The sequence below is a fragment of the Haliotis cracherodii genome, unplaced genomic scaffold, assembly GCF_022045235.1.
Source record: "Haliotis cracherodii isolate W230 unplaced genomic scaffold, xgHalCrac1.p SCAF_12, whole genome shotgun sequence".
NCBI lineage: Eukaryota > Metazoa > Mollusca > Gastropoda > Lepetellida > Haliotidae > Haliotis > Haliotis cracherodii.
Genome location: NW_027266267.1, coordinates 5,008,692 through 5,032,118, shown reverse-complemented (window position 1 = coordinate 5,032,118; position 23,427 = coordinate 5,008,692). Strand labels below are relative to the sequence as shown.

At 41.7% G+C, this 23,427-nt stretch overlaps 2 protein-coding genes across 2 annotated transcripts in view; both read left to right on the top strand.

Annotated features, from left to right (window-relative positions):
• The first annotated feature begins 285 nt into the window (after positions 1-285).
• Positions 286-16,442, top strand: LOC139458138 (ubiquitin carboxyl-terminal hydrolase 25-like). Its single transcript, XM_071239452.1, has 5 exons — positions 286-491; positions 9,199-9,372; positions 14,039-14,174; positions 14,714-14,951; positions 16,250-16,442. Exons 1-5 carry the CDS (start codon positions 450-452, stop codon positions 16,440-16,442), a joined length of 783 nt encoding a protein of 260 aa, XP_071095553.1. The 5' UTR covers positions 286-449.
• LOC139458142 (ubiquitin carboxyl-terminal hydrolase 25-like) overlaps positions 14,470-23,427 on the top strand; it is a 27,793-nt gene continuing 18,835 nt past the window's right edge. The window contains 8 exon segments of the mRNA XM_071239456.1: positions 14,470-14,526; positions 14,714-14,843; positions 16,250-16,415; positions 17,623-17,703; positions 18,399-18,548; positions 20,224-20,312; positions 21,686-21,780; positions 22,958-23,106. Coding sequence (XP_071095557.1) covers positions 18,420-18,548; positions 20,224-20,312; positions 21,686-21,780; positions 22,958-23,106 — 462 coding nt within the window. The 5' untranslated portion in view covers positions 14,470-14,526; positions 14,714-14,843; positions 16,250-16,415; positions 17,623-17,703; positions 18,399-18,419.

The following is a 23,427-nucleotide window of genomic DNA, read 5'->3' as shown; positions in this document are numbered from 1 at the left end:
TGAAACTTTGATAACATTAATATTCAGGTACATACATATAAAAGTGATATTTATAATCAGTGACAGCAGATAAATAAATATTATTTTGCCATTCTCGTACACTATTGAATGTTATCTTTCGTGTTTATAAGGGGATTCCTCAACTTTATAGGACTGGAAACAACCAATCAGAAATATCCTATTTGTGGAGAAGAAAGGGGAATTCCAGGCTGTTCTGTCTAAACGATTCACTCCAACGTTAGTCAGCGAATAAAGGAGTTCCACGAGATTATTACAAAACACGTTTAATAGGACAGAAACAGTTACATCATTGAATAACATTGCAAATCGGATCTTGTTTGTGATATCCATACAATCCCGCATAGTGACGAATGCCGCCGTATAATCAAATATTCGTGTTGAGTTTCCATTAATGGAATGGCCGACGCCATTTTATTTCCAAGGCCGACATGACTGTGGAACAGTCTTCTCTTTCTCATCGTGTTACTCAGGTATTTTTTATGCAAATTTCATGTCTGTTGTATAAATGATTCTAGCTGTGTGTAAACTTTGCTTAGGAAATGTTTCGAATGCAAGGTTTGATGCAGTTGTCGTATTTTGGAAATTTGCATTGGGAGCGCATGCTCGCCATGATGTTTCTCCCGAGAAGTTCAACTGCGAAGTGTAGATACCACTTGGCCGATTCCAGAATCCAAGCGAAATTGATGTCGATGTTATTTATGTATGGACACAGTGTTATCATGCATAATTTGCATTTTGTTTGTATAAAAAGTTACATTTTCCGTACGTCCAGCCTAACGAAATGCGTCTGTTTATTCTTCACGATTCTGACTTTCGAAATGTAGTATTGCTATCGTACACACAAGGTGATCATAGTTACCTGAGTATCAAAATTATCAAATGTTTTTCATGTACTTAGTAGATATTAATTTAAAACCACACATGAGTCCCAAAAGTTCCAATGTCAAATCATCCCCAAACCCTTGCCCATATAAGCCGTGTTCATCTACCTGTCAGTGTCATAATAGGAATGACTTCAAAGGCTTGCAGGCCTACCTTGTCCAGGTACAGTCTCTGATTTTTCTACTCGGCCATTAAAAGTTTTGATACCTGTCATGATAAACATGAGTTGATTTAAAGCCCCAAAATTCCCATTTAGAATATATAGAAACTTTAAAATAATTGAGTCGAAGTATGACAACGTCAAATGAACATTTGTACTAGCCTACTAATACACTAAATCCATGAATGCCCAGTGGTGAATATTGGTACATGTCCAGGATCTTTTGATGGTGGGTGTGAATCCCAGACTGCACAGATTATATATTCCTATTTTTAGCACTATACCATCTTCCTGAGGCACCGCCTCTGTGGTCTAGTGGTAGAGCGTCCGCCCGGAGAGCGGAAGGTCCGGGGTTCGATCCCTGACCGCGTCATACCTAAAGATGTTAAAAGATGGTACTTGTTGTTACCCTCTCTGGCGCTCGGCATTAAGGGGCTAAAATAAGGACTGGTCGGTTCGGAGTCAGTATACTGTGTCTGAGTGGGGTATTCATGTTAAACTGCGGCATGGTATCTCAGTGAGCTAGCACTATAAATCGGCATCAGTCAGGACTACTACAAGCAGCCACACAACCACACACACGTACATGCATGTCACTATATAAGTGCAATAATCTTGGACGCGACCTTAAGCCCCATTTCACCTCACCTCTTCCCGAGGCACAGGGGGTTAACTGACTATAAAATTCCAGTTTCCACCCTTGCCAAACTTGGCTGGAATTGTCATGGTTATGGAGTTATGCATAGTCCAATCCAAATAACGTAACAAAATCGACATGTGGTTCGACAACAGCCATGTGGATTTTGGTCGATTGTAAAGCATTTATTTGTACCACCAACTCGGCATCATCAGATATTTTCCAAATCCTTTCACATTTCTTTTCAAGGTGCTCACGTGATTTGGTGCACTTCGCAAAGTAAGGCCCGTTTTATTGCAGTATAGATCTTGATTATCAATTTGATCGTCTTGATTAGGTGCCACGTTTTGTTTGAATCAAATGCAAGTGATATGAGAGGTGGAATCTGCTTGTTCAGTAGGAAGGACATAGAAGGGACTTACTTGCAATGTAATAGCCACTGGTGGCGCTACGATTGAGCCTTGAAAATTGTGGTGTAGTTAAGCAAGGGTGGAAACTGGACCTTTACATTCATTTAACTCCCTTACCTCCGGAAAATTGCACTAAACATGCTCATGATCTAGGAGGCAGGAGGCTCTTGTTCCCCAGTCCTCATTGATGTCACATTTCTCTGTGTAGAGTTGGGGGGCATGGGTGGCCCAGTCGTCTAAGGTGGCACGATTCGCTGTGCAGAGTTGCGTCCCTTGGGCATGCCAGAAACCTATGATTGTGGGTATGAATTCCGGTTCGCCCCGATTATGTTTCTAGGTTTGTCAGCTCCATACCCGTGCTGGTGGGTTTCACCGAAGTGGTAAACGTCTGAGACCTGCATCACTTCGGGCTTTCCTCCCACATTAACATGATTAAGCTGACACGTCGCGATATAACTGGAATACTGTTAAGAGCGGCATTAAACCCAACTCACTCACTCATGCTGTAGGAGGCAGGAAGCTCTTGTTCCCCAGTCATCATTGATGTCACATTTTTCTGTGTAGAGTTGTGTCCCTTGGGCATGCTTCGATCCTATGATCAGTGGTTTAAACACCGCTATGATGTGACCCCATTCACATGCACCTCTATATACACATATGTGTGTAAATTTGCATACATGTGTAAATATCCACATGTGAGTATACTTGTCACGTGAATGTGTTTACTCATGTGTATATATTTATACCAGAAGCAAATTTGCACCATGTCTGGATCAGGTAATAATGTAAATTTACACAAGTGCAGATTTGCACTGTATGTACACTGGTTTATTTTATCACTATGTTTTCTTTTTTTGGTACACTCTACGAGCAAAAATTGATTCATTATTTGTATTGTGTAAACATTGGACATTGGATAATCTTACCTATGTAAATAGGTTGTGACTTGGGGACCAGATCATAAACTTTCCATATTTGTGTTCTGAATTAGACGTGATCTATGTGAAATGAGTTTGTTAACATATAGACTTCAGACCATTACAGTTTGGTGAGTGGTTCGTACATTTGTGTTTGTAGATGTATCATTTAGTTAGAATAAAAATCAAGTTGAGTAGAACATCATTAAATCTTTCCTTAAATCCAAATATGACATTTTGCTTATCTCATTCCAATTCTGTTGCCAGTACTGTTTTCTATCCATTTCATTCAGCTGTGGGGGGCACGGGTGGCCCAGTCGTCTTAGGCGCCGCGATTCGCTGTGCAGAGTTGCGTCCCTTGGGCACGCCAGAAACCTATGATTGTGGGTTCGAATCCCGGTTTGCCCCAATTATGTTTCTAGGTTTTTCAGCACCATACCCATGCTCTTGGGTTTCCCCGAAGTGGTAAACGTCTGAGACCTGCATCACTTCGGGCTTTCCTCCCACATTAAGCTGACACGCTGTGATATAACTGGAATACTGTTAAAAGCGGCGTAAAACCCAACTCACTCACTCACTCATTCAGCTGTGCCTCAACAGTTTAACATGTGTTCATTCAGATATTAGATGGTCAAAGAAAGTCATGAGCAGAGTGATGAATGTGTGTGCCTCACTCCATTTACATGCTTCATTTACACACCTTAGTTCATTTTCATGTGAACACATAGTTAATTTACGTAAGTCCCCGTTACACTATCAAAAACTTAGATTAAAAACTTTCTTGGTCCAAGTTGGACTGTTTACACTCATCAAAGTTTTTGACAGGCCATCAAAGTTTTGGTTGGGATTATCTTGCCAAGGTGGATGCTACTGACAAAGAATTGCTTGCAGTTGTCATATGTATTTTGTGTATTGCCATGTTGAGAAGGCGGCGTCGAGGTAGGAAAAGGCATATTTTTGTTCCGAGAGTGGCTGCTCGTTGTTAAAACAAATCAATTAATTCTTCCAACATCTCGTCAGTCCAAAATAGTTTACTCATTTTGACTTGACTCTATGCACTTCCGGTTGAAAAGGGGTAAATGTCCCTTGCGGTCTGATTGGCTAAATGAAAACGTCATCAAACTTTGATAAAAGTTTGACGAGAAATACGATTGGTTTCTATTCCATCAAAGTCCCATCAAAAACTGTCAAAGTTTTTGATGGCATGTTACACTATCAAAAACTTGGTCAAAATGGATTTTGACCAAGTTTTTGATAGTGTAACGGGGGCTTTATACACCAGTATGTACTTATTCATGTGCAAGCCCCACGAAGATCCGGGGTAGAAAAGGTCTTCAGCAACCCATATCTGTCATAAGAGGCGACTAGGCTTGTTCTAACAGGATCGGGTGGTCAGACTCGCTGACTTATTTGATGCATGCCATTGCATCCCTGTTGTGTGGATCGATGTTCATGATGTCAATCACTGGATTGTCTGGTCCAGACTTGAATATTTACAGACCGCTGTCATATCAGCATATAGCTTGAAATCTGGGGTAGAAGAGGTCTTCAGCAACCCATACTTATCATAAGAGTCGACCAGGCAAAGCCGCTTGTTGTAAGAGGTGACGAACAGGATCGGGTGGTCAGACTCGCTGACTTGGTTGATGCATACCATTGCAACCCTATTGCCTGGATCGATGCTCATGATGTCACTGGATGGTCTGGTCCAGACTTGATTATTTACAGACCACTGTCATATAGCTGGAATATTGCTGAGTGAGGCGTGAAACAACAAACAAACAGTCATGTGCAAAATTACTTAAGTGAGTAAATGTTTTGCATGTGACATTAGTTTGGAATCTGAAATAAATCCCTGCTAAACTGAATAATTCAAGTTACCAGTGCTTAGTATATATTTTCATGCATGTTTTTTTATTTTTCTAATAAACAGTAAGTACCACTGAAGATAATTATGGTTGGCACTTTAATTGAGTTTTGCTTTCATCACAGTCAGTGACTTCAGCCACCTGTCCGAGTTTAGTGACATTTCTTATGGTCTAGTAAGATCACATTATACTAAAGTACTCACGGAAATGAAAAAAACCCTGTTTTTTCGACCTCAGATCTTAAATTATTGCAGTTAATATACAAAATATGTAAATATTCAAACAACTAAATTAGTACTAATTGGGCCGTGGCACAAATACAGCGTATCAAATGTTTTTATGCCTTTTTACACGTAAAAGTGTGTAAAAATGTGAATAAAACAGACTATTGTGAAACAGGGCATAACCAGGTGTAAGTAGATCCAGGTGACCTATGACACCTTGACGACAGGTGAGAACAGGTGCATAATGCCTATAGTCTGTTTCTGCTATGTCAATTTGGACTTAGTTTTATTTTTGAATGTTGAAAGTGCCGACAAATTACCTTCTGTAAAGTACATTTTGTATTGTTCACTGAGATCAAACTAGCAAATCCAGACTAGTACTTTTTGAGTTGTTTTGTTATTTCGTATTTACAGCTACGTAACACTTTGTGTCGATTTTTAAATTGAGAAAAACAGTTTTTTTCCATTTCCGTGAGTACATTAGTCCATGAGCTTAGACTGAAAAATATGCCAAAATACAAATATCGGGCTAGTAGCCTCAAAACTTTTGGCACAGACGGTCATAATATGCTTGCACGCAATGTTTCTAAATGATAATCAGTGATAACTAGGGGTTTGGCAATTCACGTTTATCTCAAATATTTACTGAGATAATTGGGATCAGATTCATATCATCATCCTATTTTTGTGAGACATTTTCCGTGTGGGCCAGCTAAGAAGAGGTTATTGCTTCAACCAGTTTGCATGACTGGTTAATTGAGGGTTGTTTCAGGCGATTTCATTGTGCATTTTGTTTCATGATACATGGTAAGGAAACCATGGTAACGCTGCCCAATTAGGTGTCAAAATATATATGTGCGACCGAGTCACTGTAAAATGTAGTCAATATTACTTTTGGAAAATTAATACAGAATTATAACATGAACAGATTTGTGTGAACATGGTGAATACGTCAGTTTCAGATCTGTTTACAGTCTAGGTCACCCACTGGTCATGGCAAATAATCATCCAAAATATATTTTTGAAGATATTTTTCAAATTGGGTTTATAGACAAATGTGTCAAAAGTTTATTAAATCATGAAGGCATTTCGATTTTATCAAGTTCACAATTCATGAAAACACCCCAGTGAATTGTGGCCCTACTCCTGAGTACTATCAAATGGTTGTTGCCCTGCTGGTTCTGGGACCTTCCCACAAAAAGATCTTAGCCTACTATGATTGCAAGTCTCTGTTAAGGATTGGGATTTACGATTGTCTTAGCGCTAAGAGAGCTTTGTGGAATGTTGCCCTGGCTAGCAGTAGGGCTTGGCTGTATGCTCTGGGTTGATAAAACAGAGCTCCAGATAAGCTTTTGGTGTTGTGGGTATTTTACCCATGCATTTTAAAAGAATTGGGTATCAGTAATTTTATCTGGGTATTCAAATTTCTGTTACCCACCAGTTTTTACACATGTGGGTATTTAAGTTAAATATTTAAAAACACTATTCATCTAGTCCCTGCAAACTGGTGTCGTGTGGGTTCGAGAGCTTTATAGGACTAAAAAATACCACGATACTTCCACAAGAAAGTGTGATGGCAAATGACCGTGATGTAACTGTCATCGTGGAGTTTGGCAAGGTTGACGGAATGTCCGTTTATGATTTCAAAATAAGTCACTGATTTGCTAATCGAATATGCAGGGTTACTTCACAATATTTTAATGATATGCACAAGTTTTATTTTTGTAGCTTATCTGTAATGTTTGTTGTGTATTTGATACGCTTGGATTTTATTTTACTGCATATTTCTCCATTTCTGATGCGTATTTTACGCAGATACACAGCTTATCTGGAGCTCTGGATAAAAGGCAACTATGATGATGGGTCTGAGTGTCTGACTATGGGACATGGTTCGTAGGGAGGGACTAGAGACCCATGGTGACTTGTGTATTGGGTTGCTCATAGCTAAATTCAACCATTGCCACCCTGCCCCGATTTCTCAAAACAAACTTAGGTTAAAAAACTGAGTTAAATCTGAGCCTTTACTCAAATTTAAGAAAACTTCTAAAACAAAACTAAAGTCATTTTTTACCCAAACTGTGTTAGAAAAAACAGAAATAGTCAAAACGAACGTTAGCCTACATGGAAAATTAAAGTTAAACATGGGCAGAAATTGCGATCGCTAATAGACATAAGCGGAGATCAAAACTGAGACAGGTTATTTCTAGGGGCTTACCGATCGTGACAACTCACTGGAATAAATATCAGACGAAGATTTATTCCTTAGATTTAGGTTTTGGGCAGAAACGTAGGGCTACAGACATTCAACATATTTGTGCAAAATACCCCAAAAATATTCAAAACCCAAATTACTTTCAATTAACTTGCGTACAGAAACAGATGTATTAAGTGAAAAACTCAGATGTATAAAAACAGCTTGCGTAAATACCCAATGAAGCTTTTACAGCATGCGAACAAAGGAGCTAATTTCTGAAACACATTTACAAGCTAATTTACTTTCTCAGGTAAGCTTATATAATTAGAACAGTTATATACATCTAAAATCAGTGTTCCCGTTTACCGGTAATTATTACCAGTTTTTTACCGGTAAAAGTAGGCTTGGACCAGTAATTCATGTGACTGCCAGTCCCTGTGGACCGGCAAATAAAGTCCTTATAAATCTTGTTGTTGAACAAAACATCAGTGATATTCATAGAAGTACATTTTTCGAACTGAGTCAGCTTGTCTGTTACCACCAGGCTTTCCCCCTGTCTATTTCTAGGTTAAATATGCAGTTGCAGCGGTTTCGTCTCAAAATATCAAAAAAATAAAGACAAAATTGTGACTGAAGTTTGTGTGAATGATGTATAGATCTAACTAAGTTATTTCAGTGATGACATCTTTGCACTGAACATGAAGTTGAAAGAATTAAAACCAAATAATTTTCATACGTTGTTGGGACTGGTGGGACTGGCAAAAATTACGAAGTACTGGCAATTTTTAGAGTTGCCAGTTTCAAAAGCCAGCAGGAACGCTGAAACACATTATTTCACTTTTTTAAAATCCTAAAATGTTCGCTAATTTTGGGAAAAACCTAATGGAGTGATGAATAGATGAGTGAAAGAATATTGGTTACCCAATGAAAAATGTAATAACCCAAATCAAATAGAAACCCAAGAGTAAAAACTCAATTGCTCAAAAAGTTATCGGGAGCTCTGGAAACGATTCTATATACATCCTATTGCTCAGATTGATTTGAGAAACATTATTGAGTTAAAAAACTCAGCTGATAGTTTTTGGCAAACTCAGTTTGAGATTTGATTAAAAACGTAAGCTTGTTTCTAGACAGTGAGGCCTGAACATTGAGTATACCGTATTTGATGTAATAAGCGCCCAGGGCGCTCTCAAAATAAGAAATAGGGGGCTCTTATTGGAATATTATTTTAGTGAAAAAAACAGAGTTGAAAGATAAATATCGTTGTTTATGCTGACAGCCTGAAGTGTGTATGTACGACAGATATATTTTTCCAGAATTTAATTGCCCATAATTAAGTGTGCACATATCACACGAGTGCGTATTATACGCGAATAAATAAGTCTTGTGTACACTGATCAATCGGAAAGGGTGCTAATTGGGATTGTTCCCTGGCCAATATATTAGCAAATATCACCATGGGCTCTTATTAGAGCAGTGCGCTTATTAGAGCGGGGCGCTTATTAGAGCAGTGCGCTTATTAGAGCAGTGCGCTTATTAGAGCGGGGCGCTTATTAGAGCGGGGCGCTTATTAGAGCAGTGCGCTTATTAGAGCGGGGCGCTTATTAGAGCAGTGCGCTTATTAGAGCGGGGCGCTTATTACGTCGAATACGTTTTCTTTATTAATGGATGTACATATGCAGTCTATAGCGGTGGTCACTTTTTATTTTTCAGTGATTGCAGTGATTCATTCTCAGTTTCGACATCCCAAGATTTCCAATATCTCAGAATTTAAAAAAATTAGAACATAAAAAACATGAACTTATTTTAAACATTTCACAATTTTGTCCCAGTCTGCCTTTGGAATCCTAGATATATCCCTGGGTAACCCTATATTATGTTTCAGCGGGGCGATGATGCCAAGACGTATGACACTATCAAGGAAGTGACAGGAATCGACAACCCACAGGTGATACAGGAAGCCATCACTGCATGCAAGAACAACGAAGGATCCTTCAAAGTGGAAGATGTTGTTGCTATGCTTCTTGGGGATGAGTCAGACCGCCTGGCAAAAAAGCAGGTATGTCAGCGATAGAAAGTGGCACTGGTCCTGTAGTCCTTGCCGAACTGCCCAGTAGTGAGGGATCAAAACAACAATAAAAATAACAGCTATGTTTATGTACATAATAATAATGACATGTAAGTTGTTGTTTGAGAAGGGAATATGTTACTTTTACGTTCTGATATTTTGACGATGATTCACTATCCCACAATGCCACTGACAAATCACTAACCACTGACAAATCACATGCGCGTGGGTTTCAAGCACCTGTTTTCACCTGTCATCAAGGTGTCATAGGTCATGGACATTCACCTTGATCTACTAACACCTGGTTATGCTCAGTTTCACAATAGTCTGTTTTGTTCATATTTTTACACACTTTTACGTGTAAAAAGACATAAAAACCTTTGATACGCTGTATTTGTGCCAAGGCCCAATTAGTACTTATTGAGTTGTTTGAATATTTATATATTTTGTATATTATTATTAACTGCATTTATTTAAAACATGAGATCGAAAAAACAGGTTTTTTTTCATTTCCATGAGTACTATCGTAGAAATTTGCCCTTTATGACACTAACAGTGGTAAAAACTAACATTTCTGGTTCAGCCAGGAAGAGGGGCTGTAAGATAGCCTTGTGGTTCACCTCTCCCTGTTATAGGTCATTGATTCCCTATTATGTCAAGCCCATTTAATATCCCCAGGATTTTGAATTGTTGTTCCAAGCAGGGATTTATCTAGTAGGGGTGGGTATTGGAGGTTTTAGGTGTATCACAATATTTTATGATTCACCAGGCCGTATTATGATACATCTCACGATAGGTTGTATAGATATTTTAATTTTTTTGAATTTAGAAGCATTTTGAAACACCAGTATATGAATTATTATTATTATTATTATTATTATTATTATTATTATTATTATTATTATTATTATAAGTGGAACACAACAAGATGCTGGTACTCATTCAATACACAAGGATGTATGCTCTGGGTTTTTGGCAGGTGTGAAACATTAAAAACATGATAAAAAATCGCTATTTGATATCAGCTGATATACCAAGCATTAAAAAATCAGTGTTACGAATTGGCATTAATCCTGTGGTCCTTGCCAAATTACCCATTATTTACTATCAAAAGGACTTGTAGAAATTTGCCAATTTTTTAGGGTTTTGCTATATGTTATCATTATAACGACAACTTCTTTATTACAATTAGGAGCGAGGTTTCGCTGTAGGTTCTAATACTGTTATCAAGCAAGTGATGTACAGAGTATGTTGACAAGTATATATACAGGATAGGAGGCAGTGTTTATACAGTTGAGTAGGTTTAAGATGAAGTTTTACTGCTGGAGTGGAGAAGCCTGTTTTGTACACAGAAGGGTAAAACATATTGGCCGGTGAAGCCTGTAATATAAACAACAGGATGAAGCCTGTAATATAAAACAGAAGGATTATGACCGATTGGGGTCTTTGATGAGTTGATGGTATGCCGGTGGTATGTAGTAGCAATAGTCACGGTTGATTGATGGTGGGAGATTTTAATGAGATTGTATTTGGTTATTAACCTGTGTTCCCGCTGGCTTTTGAAACTGCCAGTCCTCCTGGACCTCCTGGACTGGCAACACTGAAAAGTACCACTCCCCTCCTAGTTGTTGTCAGTCCCAACTTTCAACAATTAAAAAACATTTAAAAATTATTCGGTTTTAATTCATTCAACATCACATCATCTCTGAAGTAACTTGGTTAGATCTACACGTCATTCACACAAAGTTCAGTCACAATTTTCTCCTTTTTTATATTTCAAGACTAAGTCACTACAAATATATATTTTTAACCACGAAGCAAAGCAAAATGTTTATTTCCTTGCACTGAACACGGACAAGGGGAAACCCTGAAGGTAACAGACAAGCTGATTTTATTCGAAGAATATCGCCGATGTTTTGTTCAACAACAAAGATTTATAAGGTACTTTATTTGCCAGTCCACAGTGGATGAATTACCGGTCCAAGCCTTATTTTACCAGTACAAAACTGGTAAAACGGGAACACTGTTAACTCGTTCCCAGAGACTCGTGGGGGGGGGGGGGGGGGGGGGGGGGGTCATAGATGAAACCTGCATTTTCACAGGAAAATATCAGCTTGTAAAACATTTGCAACTGCATGTCATACACCATTTAAGAGGTCTAGCCCTACTGTTTATGAATGTAAATGTCATGTTTATAATGTTATTTAAATAATGCATTTACAACTTAATAAACATACCACTTAATTATTTTACTACAAATGTAAGCTACACATTCATAATGTCCAGATTAAGTACAGAGGAAGCGAAATATTTATATATATACATGGTGTGCTGGATCAGTGGATGTGTCTCATATTTGTATGAACCTTGTAAGAAAATGTATGAATAACACATGCAAAGATTCCTTTGATGGATGGTGTCATTTGAAAGCTCTGACCATCCAGATCGCATCGTGACGTATCCAGTGGTATATTCGCAGTTGTAACAAGTGTTTCTGATGGAGAGAAATTCATTTAATTAATGAATCTAAATAGCTTTCTTTACGTAATCTGCTATAAGGATCGTGACTGGTCGATTTCAAACAGACACTGAAGATCCGGGGAAGAAAAATTCTTCCACAACCCATGCTTGCTGTAAAAGGCGACTATACCTGTCATAAGAAGCGACTAACTGGATCTGGTGGTCTGGTTCGCTGACTTGGTTGAAGCATGTAATTGTATCCCAATTGCCTAGATTGATGCTCATGTTGTCAATCACTGGATTGTATGGTCCAAACTTGATTATTTACAGCCTGTCGTCGTATGGCCGGAATATTGTGGAGTTCGGAAAACAAACAAATTCAAGCACATGACCTAAGGCAGCCAATCAAATAACAGCAATGGATCCTGTCCTCGTGTGCGATAATTTTCAAATTTAGATAAAAGATTCTGGTTCATCGTTTTATTCTGAACGTTTAGGGCTTGAAATCACAACCTTATATAAGATATAGAACTTAGTGGATATATTGTGCTCGGTTAGGACCTGAGATAAGATTCTTTGGGCATATATTTTGGCATTAAACATTGTGTCCAAGTGTTTTGGACTTACAATACACAATCTCACAAAAAGTTGGGGATCAAGAGGTTCGAGTTGCGGTGTGGGTTTATTAGGAACCCTTCTAGACTCGTGAAGATCCGAAGAGAATAGATCTTCAGCAACCCATGCTTGCCGTAAAAGGCGACTATGCTTGTCGTAAAAGGCGACTAACGGGATCGGGTGGTCAGGCTCGCTCACTTGGTTGATGCATGTCATCGATCCCAATTGCGTGGATTGATGCTCATGATATTAATCACTGGATTGTCTGGTCCAGACTTGATTATTTACAGACCGCAGTCATATAGCTGGAATATTGCTGAGTGCGGCTTTAAACGACAAACCAACCAACCAAGGAGCCCGTCTCACTCTTTGCCTTGTTTGATATATTAAGAGATTTGCTTGAAATGTCTTTATTTGGCTCTTTGTCATATTCTATAACTTAGACCAGTTGTCAAAAATGTGTGCCAGAATTTCTTTTTCGAAAACATAGCAGCAAATAGTTAATAATTTTAAATTTATAGATAAAAAATGATCAATGAATTAAAATAGAAATTTCTGCACAAAGCAGAGCCGATAGTACAATTCCGACTATATATCAATCTTTATTTGTGCACTGTTTTTGGTTAAACTTTTGTAGATAAAACATGTTTTATGCTCTCGAATTTAATTATAAGCATTGACTGTGTATTTTTTTCGGTTCATTGAGGATTCATACAGTTTGCACATTGTTTTTTCGATTCATACCTCAATGAACCGATTGTCTTAAAATGTAATATCCAGTTATGTATGACTGTTTAATAATCTAATACCAACTTTGCCCCTATAACCCATATGTGAAGTATCATAAGGAATGAGGGCATGCGTGGCCCAGTAGTCGTCAGTGTCACTGACAGATCACTGTACATAATTGTGTTCCTCAGATGTGCTAGAAACCTATGATCGGCATCTTCCCGAGGCAAGAGAGTTAACCGACTATAAAAGTCCAGTTTACACCCTTGCCGAACTAGGCTGGTATTATGGAGTTACATTTTGGCTGGACTAACGAGTCTATGCAAAGTCTGCACATTGGTTTTTCGATTCATACCTCAATGAACCGATTGTCTTTAAATGTAATATCCAGTTATGTATGACTGTTTAATAATCTAATACCAACTTTGACTGGAGTAGGTCCAATAGTTTTTCAGCTACTGTAGTAAAAGTCGGTACCTTAAATTAACTTCCAGACTATAATACAAAATGAAATGTTTTCAAACATGAAAAGTGATAGGTTAAAGAACTGAATGATGAGACCAGGCTACGGCCTGGCCAGTGTAGCTGCCTGCAGCGCATGGGGACACATGATGTAGAAAGAGTTAAATATGATGCTGTGATTGAGATTACACTCAGGTTCGATTACGTATGTGGTAGTCCCCGGGGTCTGTGACACCCCAGTTTTGTGTGTGTTGCTATTTGCAGGCTGCAGTGATTTACCTTTAATATCTTTGTATCTTTGACTGGCATTACGCTTGTATAACATTCACTGTTCCTTCACCCTTGCTGTCCGAATCCTCCCACTATATGTGTATCCGCACAATTGCCGCAGGTTGTGAAGCCGTACCGGGATGTTACGGACGCTCTGCCGCACGTGACCCAGAGCCAGACCACTCGGGTGAGCGGGGGTGAGGCTGTCCCCAGCCCCACACAGAAGACAGAGGGAGCCGGAGCAGCCTCCAGCAAGGGTAAGCAGCAGTTGGGACTGGTGGTAGTAGTAGTAGTGGTAGATGTTAGGGTGGGCGGGGTGAGGCCGTCCCCAGCCCCACACAGAAGACAGAGGGAGCCGGAGCAGCCTCCAGCAAGGGTAAGCAGCGGTAGGGACTGGTGGTAGTAGTTGTGGTAGATGTTAGGGTGGGCGGGGCTGAGGCTGTCCCCAGCCCCACACAGAAGACAGAGGGAGCCGGAGCAGCCTCCAGCAAGGGTAAGCAGCGGTAGGGACTGGTGGTAGTAGTAGTGGTAGATGTTAGGGTGGGCGGGGTGAGGCTGTCCCCAGCCCCACACAGAAGACAGAGGGAGCCGGAGCAGCCTCCAGCAAGGGTAAGCAGCGGTAGAACTGATCGTGGTAGTAGTTGCGGTAGGTATTGGTGGAAGCAGTGTTGATGCAAATTCAGCACCATTCAGAATAAAGAGGTAAAGTCATGGGACATAAAACTTGACACAAAACTAATAACAGGAAGTCAATTTCTTTTGGTGACTATTTTACAGTTTCTCTCTGTGTTTCCAGGAGTAATCGACCTGACCAATGAGCCGACCACTGACCGTGATGAGTTGCAGAAAGCTATAGCGGCCAGTCTACAGGACAGCCAGGGCATTCTGGGAGGTCAGGTGACCAAAGAGGAGCAGGATATCAGCAGGTACCTTGACGATACCATGAATGAACTGTCGGAATCAGCATCACCACTTATTGAGGGCCTTCCTCCCTACCCACCACCTAAACGACGCACGCCACGCCCCTATAACCCGTATGTGAAGTATCATAAGGAATGAGGGCTTGGGTGGACCAGTAGTCCTCAGAGTTAAGAGAGTTAACTGACTATAAAAGTCCTCCAGTTTCCACCCTTGCTGAACTAGGCTGGTATTATGGAGTTACATTTTGGCTGGACTAACGAGTCTAAGCATAGTCCAATCAAAACAGCGCAACGAAATTGAAATCCGGTTTGTCAACTGTCGTGGAGATTTCGGTCAATTGCAGGATTTGCAAAGCATGTGCACCGCCAACCCGTTGTCAACAGATATTTCTTAATCTGTTCATGTTTCTAATCAAGGTGCTCACGTGATTTGATGGACTTCGCTATGAAGACTTGTTTTATCACAATATAGATCTTGATTATTGATCATATCATCTTGACTGGGCGCCGCCTTTTTGTTTGACAATTCAAGTGGTACGAGAGGGGGTATCTGATTGGTCCATAGGAGAGGCTTAGAAGGGACATAACTGGTAATAGCCACTGGTGGCGCTACGAATGAGCCCAGGAATTCCAGCCTAGTTCGGCAAGGGTGGAAACTGGACTTTTATAGTCAGTTAACTCTCTTGCCTCTGGAAGATGATGATCGGGGGTTCAATTCCACATTCATCCAGATTATGTACAGGGTTTGTCAGCTCCATGATTGTGTTTCATCATTGCAGTAAATGTCTGGGGCTTGCATCAAGCTAGCATATATAACTGAAATACTATTGAAAGCAGTGTTAAACTCACTCACTCACTCACTCATTCACTCAGCCACTCATTCACTCAACCACTCATTCAACCATCGAAACACCCAACCAAACACCCACTCACCCACTCACCTATCGAAACACTCACTCACTCACTCACTCACTCACTCACTCAAACACTCACTCAAACACTCAAACACTCACTCACTCACTCAAACACTCACTCAAACACTCACCCATTGAAACTCACCCATTGAAACTCACTCACTCAACCATCGAAACACTCACTCACTTACTCACTCACTCAAACACACACTCAAACACTCACCCATCAAAACACTCACTCACTCACTCTGTACAGCAGGATTCTGGTTAAAGCGTTCGCTCGTCACGCTGAAGACCCGGGTTCGCTTCCCAACATGGGTACAATGTGGGAAGCCCATTTCGGGTGTCCCCCGCCATGATATTGCTGGAATATTGCTAAAAGTGGTGTAAAACCATACTCACTCACTCACTTACCTCACACACTCACTCACCTCACTCAACCACCCACTCCCCCATCGAAACACCCAACTTCACTCACTCACTCACTCTGTACTGCAGGGTTCTAGAAGCCAGTCTGGCCGAGAGCAAGGCAGGGACAAAGAGGAAACGAGGGGAGGTATGGTTTGTCGACCCACTCAACCCCCATGAACGCAAGCGCACCGAGGGCTGGCCAGTAGGACTGAAGAACGTCGGCAACACATGCTGGTTCAGCGCCGTCATACAGGTACGCAGGTGTCGGTTGCCATGGTGACACAATACATGCTGGTTCAGCGCCGTCATACAGGTACGCAGGTGTCGGTTGCCATGGTGACACAATACATGCTGGTTCAGCGCTGTCATACAGGTACGCAGGTGTCGGTTGCCATGGTTACACAATACATGCTGGTTCAGCGCTGTCATACAGGTACGCAGGTGTCGGTTGCCATGGTGACACAATACATGCTGGTTCAGCGCTGTCATACAGGTACGTAGGTGTCGGTTGCCATGGTGACAATACATGCTGGTTCAGCGCTGTCATACAGGTACGCAGGTGTCGGTTGCCATGGTGACACAATACATGCCGGTTCAGCGCTGTCATACAGGTACGCAGGTGTCGGTTGCCATGGTGACACAATACATGCTGGTTCAGCGCTGTCATACAGGTACGCAGGTGTCGGTTGCCATGGTGACACTTCACATACATTGGTTGATAATGTAAAAGGTACAAGATGAGATTCCTTTGCTGTGAAATTCGAGTTACACATTTTTTTGGAAATTTGTTGTTAATAGTAACAAGCTTCCGAGATTTGTTCTCATCACACAACATGAGTATGATATTTTGTAACAGATGAACTTAAGAGGGAGTTGCAATGCCAGACACACATCACAAGGAAAGATAAGAAATATTTTCCTTGTATGTCTGTTTTTGCTAGAAAAAAATCTGATCATCAACGCCTCTCTATGTGAGGGAAGTAGAGAGATGCAGAGATCAGGAACAGTTATCTCCCTTTGACTAGAACGGTTGGATTGCCGTATCAGCGCGCTAGCATTGTTCCAGGGATATTCTTTGACCCTCCTGACCTTGTTAGGGACGTCGTACAGTCCCCCCTCCGTTCCACTGCCCCCCGAAAAAAATTAAATTTTTGTAAATTCTGCCACAATAATTTGATATATATACACACAACTCATGAAACTTCACTCCAGAACGACAATATGTTTACAGGATTTAAACCAGCTTTTGACTTGTGTGTTATAATTTTGCGGCAAATGAATGCAAAATTCTGCAAGAGTTCTACACAAAATGTGATATTCTGCAAGATGGGTACTTATCTTTCTTTAAAGTATTCTGCGATCATGAAATCTTGGATACAGCAGGGACTGGCCCTAGTCTTTGTTCAGGAGTAACGTTTCAGTGACCTGGGTGTTTGTGGACGTTTCTGTCTTTGTTTCAGTCACTCTTTCATCTACGAAAATTTCGACGCATAGTGCTGAATTTCCAACTTCCAAATGATGGGCCTTCAACAACCACCAATGTAAGTATGTCCGTGTTGCCATGGCAATTAGGAAGTAGCAGAGCAGAGCACCCTAGCAGTAGCTCATCTGAATTTTTATTGTGATAAATGTCACAGATTAAGGTCAGCTACTCCGTGACAATAATGTCTTTTCTTCTTCCAATGTACTGGTGAGGCTTTCCTATGATGCTCCTAAACATAGAGACCCGGGCTGGGTAGAACAGGTCTTAATCAACCCATGCTTGCTGTAAAAGGCGACTATACTTGTCGTAAGAAGCAACTAACGGGATCAGGTGGTCAGGATCGCTGACTTGGTTGATGCATGTCATCGATCCTAATTGCGTGGATTGATGCTCATGATATCAATCACTGGATTGTCTGGTCCAGACTCGATTATTTACAGACCGCCGTCATATAGCTGGAATATTGCTTAGTGCGGCGTTAAACAACAAACCAAACCAAAACCAACACAGTTAAAGAACACCCAGTTTATACATATACCATACTCTATCTGTCATGGCGGGTGGGTATTGCAACTGACAGCTTTCCATTTGTTGGTGTTGCTTAACTTTTTTTTGAGGAGGGCATGAAAGAAAATATTTGAAACTTTTACAGAAGTCTTGTTGCCTGTTCCAATGGAAACTGTGCTCCACCTCGTCTGTTATTACAGAAGTGGATAGCTACAAGTGTTATTGGATTTGTTGCGTGTTTGGCAGGAGAGGAGAAACCACCGGTTCATGCACGAGCTGCGTCACCTGTTTGCCTTGCTGGTCGGCTCCAACAAGAAGTACGTGGATCCGTCCAAAGCTGTGGATATACTGAAGGAGGCTTTCTCCTCCCCTACAGGAGCCAGTGACAGCCAGCAGGTGGGTGGTGGTAGTCTCCTACAGCAGGTGGGTGGTGGTAGTCTCCTACAGGAGCCAGTGACAGCCAGCAGGTGGGTGGTGGTAGTCTCCTACAGCAGGTGGGTGGTGGTAGTCTCCTACAGCAGGTGGGTGGTGGTAGTCTCCTACAGGAGCCAGTGACAGCCAGCAGGTGGGTGGTGGTAGTCTCCTACAGCAGGTTGGTGTGGTAGTCTCCTACAGCAGGTGGGTGGTGTCAGTCTCCTACAGCAGGTGGGTGGTGGTAGTCTCCTACAGCATGTGGGTGGTGGTAGTCTCCTACAGCAGGTTGGTGTGGTAGTCTCCTACAGCAGGTGGGTGGTGGTAGTCTCCTACAGCAGGTGGGTGGTGGCAGTCTCCTACAGCAGGTGGGTGGTGGCAGTCTTCTACAGCAGGTGGGTGGTGGCAGTCTTCTACAGCAGGTGGGTGGTGGTAGTCTCCTACAGCAAGTGGGTGGTGGTAGTCTCCTACAGCAGGTGGGTGGTGGCAGTCTCCTACAGCAGGTTTGTGGTGGTAGTCTCCTACAGCAGGTGGGTGGTGGTAGTCTCCTACAGATAGTTACAGGCTCAGTGTGTTCCGGGGGTGGTGCCGGTTATTGTGTCAGTGACAGCCAGCAGGTGGGTGGTGGTAGTCTCCTACAGCAGGTGGGTGGTGGTAGTCTCCTACAGCAGGTTTGTGGTGGTAGTCTCCTACAGCAGGTGGGTGGTGGTAGTCTCCTACAGGAGGTGGGTGGTGGTAGTCTCCTACAGCAGGTGGGTGGTGGTAGTCTCCTACAGCAGGTGGGTGGTGGTAGTCTCCTACAGCAGGTTTGTGGTGGCAGTCTCCTACAGCAGGTGGGTGGTGGCAGTCTCCTACAGCAGGTGGGTGGTGGCAGTCTACTACAGCAGGTGGGTGGTGGCAGTCTCCTACAGCAGGTGGGTGGTGGTAGTCTCCTACAGCAGGTGGGTGGTGGCAGTCTACTACAGGAGCCAGTGACAGCCAGCAGGTGGGTGGTGGTAGTCCCCTACAGCAGGTGGGTGGTGGCAGTCTCCTACAGCAGTTGGGTGGTGGCAGATTCCTACAGCAGGTGGGTGGTGGTAGTCTTCTACAGCAGGTGGGTGGTGGTAGTCCCCTACAGCAAGTGGGTGGTGGTAGTCCCCTACAGATAGTTACAGGCTCAGTGTGTTCCGGGGGTGGTGCCGGTTATTGTGTCAGTGACAGCCAGCAGGTGGGTGGTGGTAGTCTCCTACAGCAGGTGGGTGGTGGTAGTCTCCTACAGCAGGTTTGTGGTGGCAGTCTCCTACAGCAGGTGGGTGGTGGTAGTCTCCTACAGCAGGTGGGTGGTGGTAGTCTCCTACAGATAGTTACAGGCTCAGTGTGTTCCGGGGGTGGTGCCGGTTAATTTGTCAGTGACAGCCAGCAGGTGGGTGGTGGTAGTCTCCTACAGACAGTTACAGGCTCAGTGTGTTCCGGGGGTGGTGCAGGTCATATTTACTTATTGTCACATTGGTTTACTTGCAGCATTCACTTTCTAATCCTTGGGGAGATAACTATAACCTAAACAAGCTACAATAACCTGCACCACCCTAGGAACCTGGTCAGCAAAACAAGAAATTAAAAAGTGTATTCTCATGTTTATTATGGTAATCTAATTGTATTATTGTATTGACTTGTATTGCAGGACGTTAGTGAGTTTCAACATAAACTCTTGGAATGGCTTGAGGATGCTTTCAAGAAAGATAACTCCGACCCTTCATCCCCACAAGAAGCGTAAGTCTTGTTTTGTGTGTATTGGGTGGACACATCTAAGCTTGGGGAGCTGGTATTGGAGTAAAAGATCTGCCTTTGATGATGTTGTAAATCATTTGACATTCGTTTGGCTGCAGGATACACCTTGCTTGAAGTGACATATTGCTTTCTATTCACAAAATGTTCATAATCAGGTGGTTCATTGGGGAGATGAGTTTCGTCACTGTGCATTGCAAGGCACTGCTATAAGGGTAACGCTCTTTTTCAGGGCATTATCATTTGCAGAAGCTTGAGGTCTTCCATCAACTGCCCTCCTTCGTCGGGCAGTTGAAAAGACCTGGGCTTCTGCAAATGATAATGACCTGAAAAAGAGCGTTACCATTATTATAGCTAAAATGGATGGAATTTGTTATCAAATAAAAAGAAACATCGGTTTTGAAAAATTTACTGCAATCAACACGAATGTCACTGACCACATTTTACAAATATGGAAACATCATAGAACAAACACAGATGACGTCACTATAATATGTGACGTCACTTTCTCTACCCTATGACGTCACCTAACACCGGGCTTGATAATGGCCCGTCGTCAAGCAATATGAGGGCATTATCAAGTTACAGTGGCCCGCTCATTTCTGATAACGTGCGGGCGGTTTAATGATAATTCTATCCATTTTAGCTATAATACACGATAGCAATGCTGATCTTTGTGATTCCATTATGCTGACCACATTGCAACTAATAAACACCTTTCAGTTCTTCTGGCGGTTTCAGCCATTGTTCTGTCATTCTGTATTTGTCAGGGTGGCATGGCTCTTGAAAACATGTCGAAATATTCTTCTGTGATTTGTACATGACCCCATTGTGAAAGTAAACAGAGAAATCCATGCATGACCAGAAATACACTAACTCCTATACAGCAGAATACAGGCAATAGCAGCAAGAGAAGCTTGTACCGGGAATATAGGAAGCTTAGTGGCTAGTCCTCTTTGTAGGGGTGGTGGGGTAGCATAGTGGTTATAGCCGAAGATTCAAGTTTGATTCCCAACATGGGTACAATGTCTGAAGCCACTCAGCCACATAGTGGTAAACCCCCCTGGTGTCCCCTGCAGCGATATTGCTGGAATATTGCTGGAATATTGCTGGAATCTGGTTGGAATCTGGCTTAACACCATACTCACTCCTTATAGAGAAGTTCTCAGATCTTCAGATCTAATTTTGATCAGATTGAATTTTGACACTGACAGTATGTTTCAAATATGCATTTTTAAATCTCTAATTGTAGATTGCAGACAATGGCATCATGTCAATGAAGAAATTACTGCATTGAAACATGATGGTTTGAACACTTCACACAGTAACCATGGCAACTGAATTATGTTTTTTTCCAGGAAGGCGGGGTGTTCTCAGCAGGAGGATAAGAAGGATGACAATCCTGTTGTGGATCTATTTTATGGGCAGTTCCAGGCGGAGGGATATCACGAAGGTGGGTGATGTGGATCTTGGGTTGGAATTTATCTCCAGTAACCCATGCTTATTGTAAGAGATGACTTACTGGATTCGACGTAATAAGCACCCCACTCTAATAAGCGCCCATTGCGATATTTGCTAATATATTGGCTTGTGAATAATCTCAAAATAGCACCCCTTCCGATTGATCAATGTACACAAGACTTATTTATTCGTGTATGATACTCACTCGTGTTATATGCACCCTTAATTATGGGCAATTAAATTCTGGAAAAATATATCTGTCGTGTATAATATGCACAGATTCTTCTTTTGTATCATTTCAGGCTGTCAGCATAAACCACGAAATTTACAATCTTTCAATTCTGATTTTTTTCCTCACCAAAATTATATTCTGATATGAGCCCCCTATTTCTAATTTTGAGAGTGCCCTGGCTGCTTATTACGTCGAATACAGTAATTGATCGTAGGGGTGTAACGATATGGTGATACAGTGTGATATTGTATCTTGATAGGAGCCCCACATGATAATTTATCAATATACAACTCATTTATCACGATACATACGATATATGACATTTCAAATTATATTGGTGTAAAAAAACGTGAATTAAAACTGTTGCAGATTCTCTGGTATTTCCCAGTTGACTATAAACAGCATAACATTCACAGTGCCCGGAGTTCGATCCCCGGCCGCATTATACCAAAAGACGTTAAAAGATGGTACTTGTTGTTACCCTGTCTGGCACTCGGCATTAAGGGGCTAAAACAAGGACTGGTCGGCTCGGAGTCAGTATACTGTGTCTGAGTGGGGTATTCATGTTAAACTGCGGCATGGTATCTCAGTGAGCTAGCACTATAAATCGGCATCAGTCTGGACTAGTACAAGCAGCCACACACACACGTGTATGCACGTCGCTATATAAGTGCGATAATCTTGGATGCGACGTTAAACCCCATTTCACCACACCTCACTCATCTTCGGCCTCTGAAATTAATTAACAAATGATTGAGTGTTGCGATTTATCAGCAAAACAAGAGAATGTCAACTGTTGAAATAAAAGTACTGTATTGAGATACTAATTGCACCCATAGTGCGGGGATATTTATCGTAAATGACTCAACTCTATTATTACACCTCCTGTTGGTGTAGAACTGACCAACATGTCTAGAATTCAATGTGTGTTTCACAGGAAAGGGTTTCACCAACGAGGAGACGTTTGGGCAGTTCCCCTTGCAGGTGAACGGGTTTCGTGATATTCACGAGAGCCTAGAGGGCGCCACTGCCCAGGGTGAGATTGAGGCTGTCAGTAGTGACGTCACACAGAAATCAGGCCAAGAGGTGAGTGTGGGAAATATGTCATTTGTCACACACTGTTGCAGTAAACAGTTTCCTTTCTATAGATATAGTGCAACTTGCTTTTCCTTTGAGGACCTCTTGCTTATACCATATTGGATCCTGGGTCAGAATAGGTCCCCAGCAACTCTTGCTTACACTCAATTTGGGATTCTGGGTCAGAATAGGTTTCCAGCAACTCTTGCTATCACCCCACTGGGGATTCTGGGTCAGAATATGTCCCAAGTACCATGCTTGTCTTGCCATATATATATATGTGAGTTTCAGAGACAGACGTAAAACAGAAATTTCACATGTCTCCTGGGG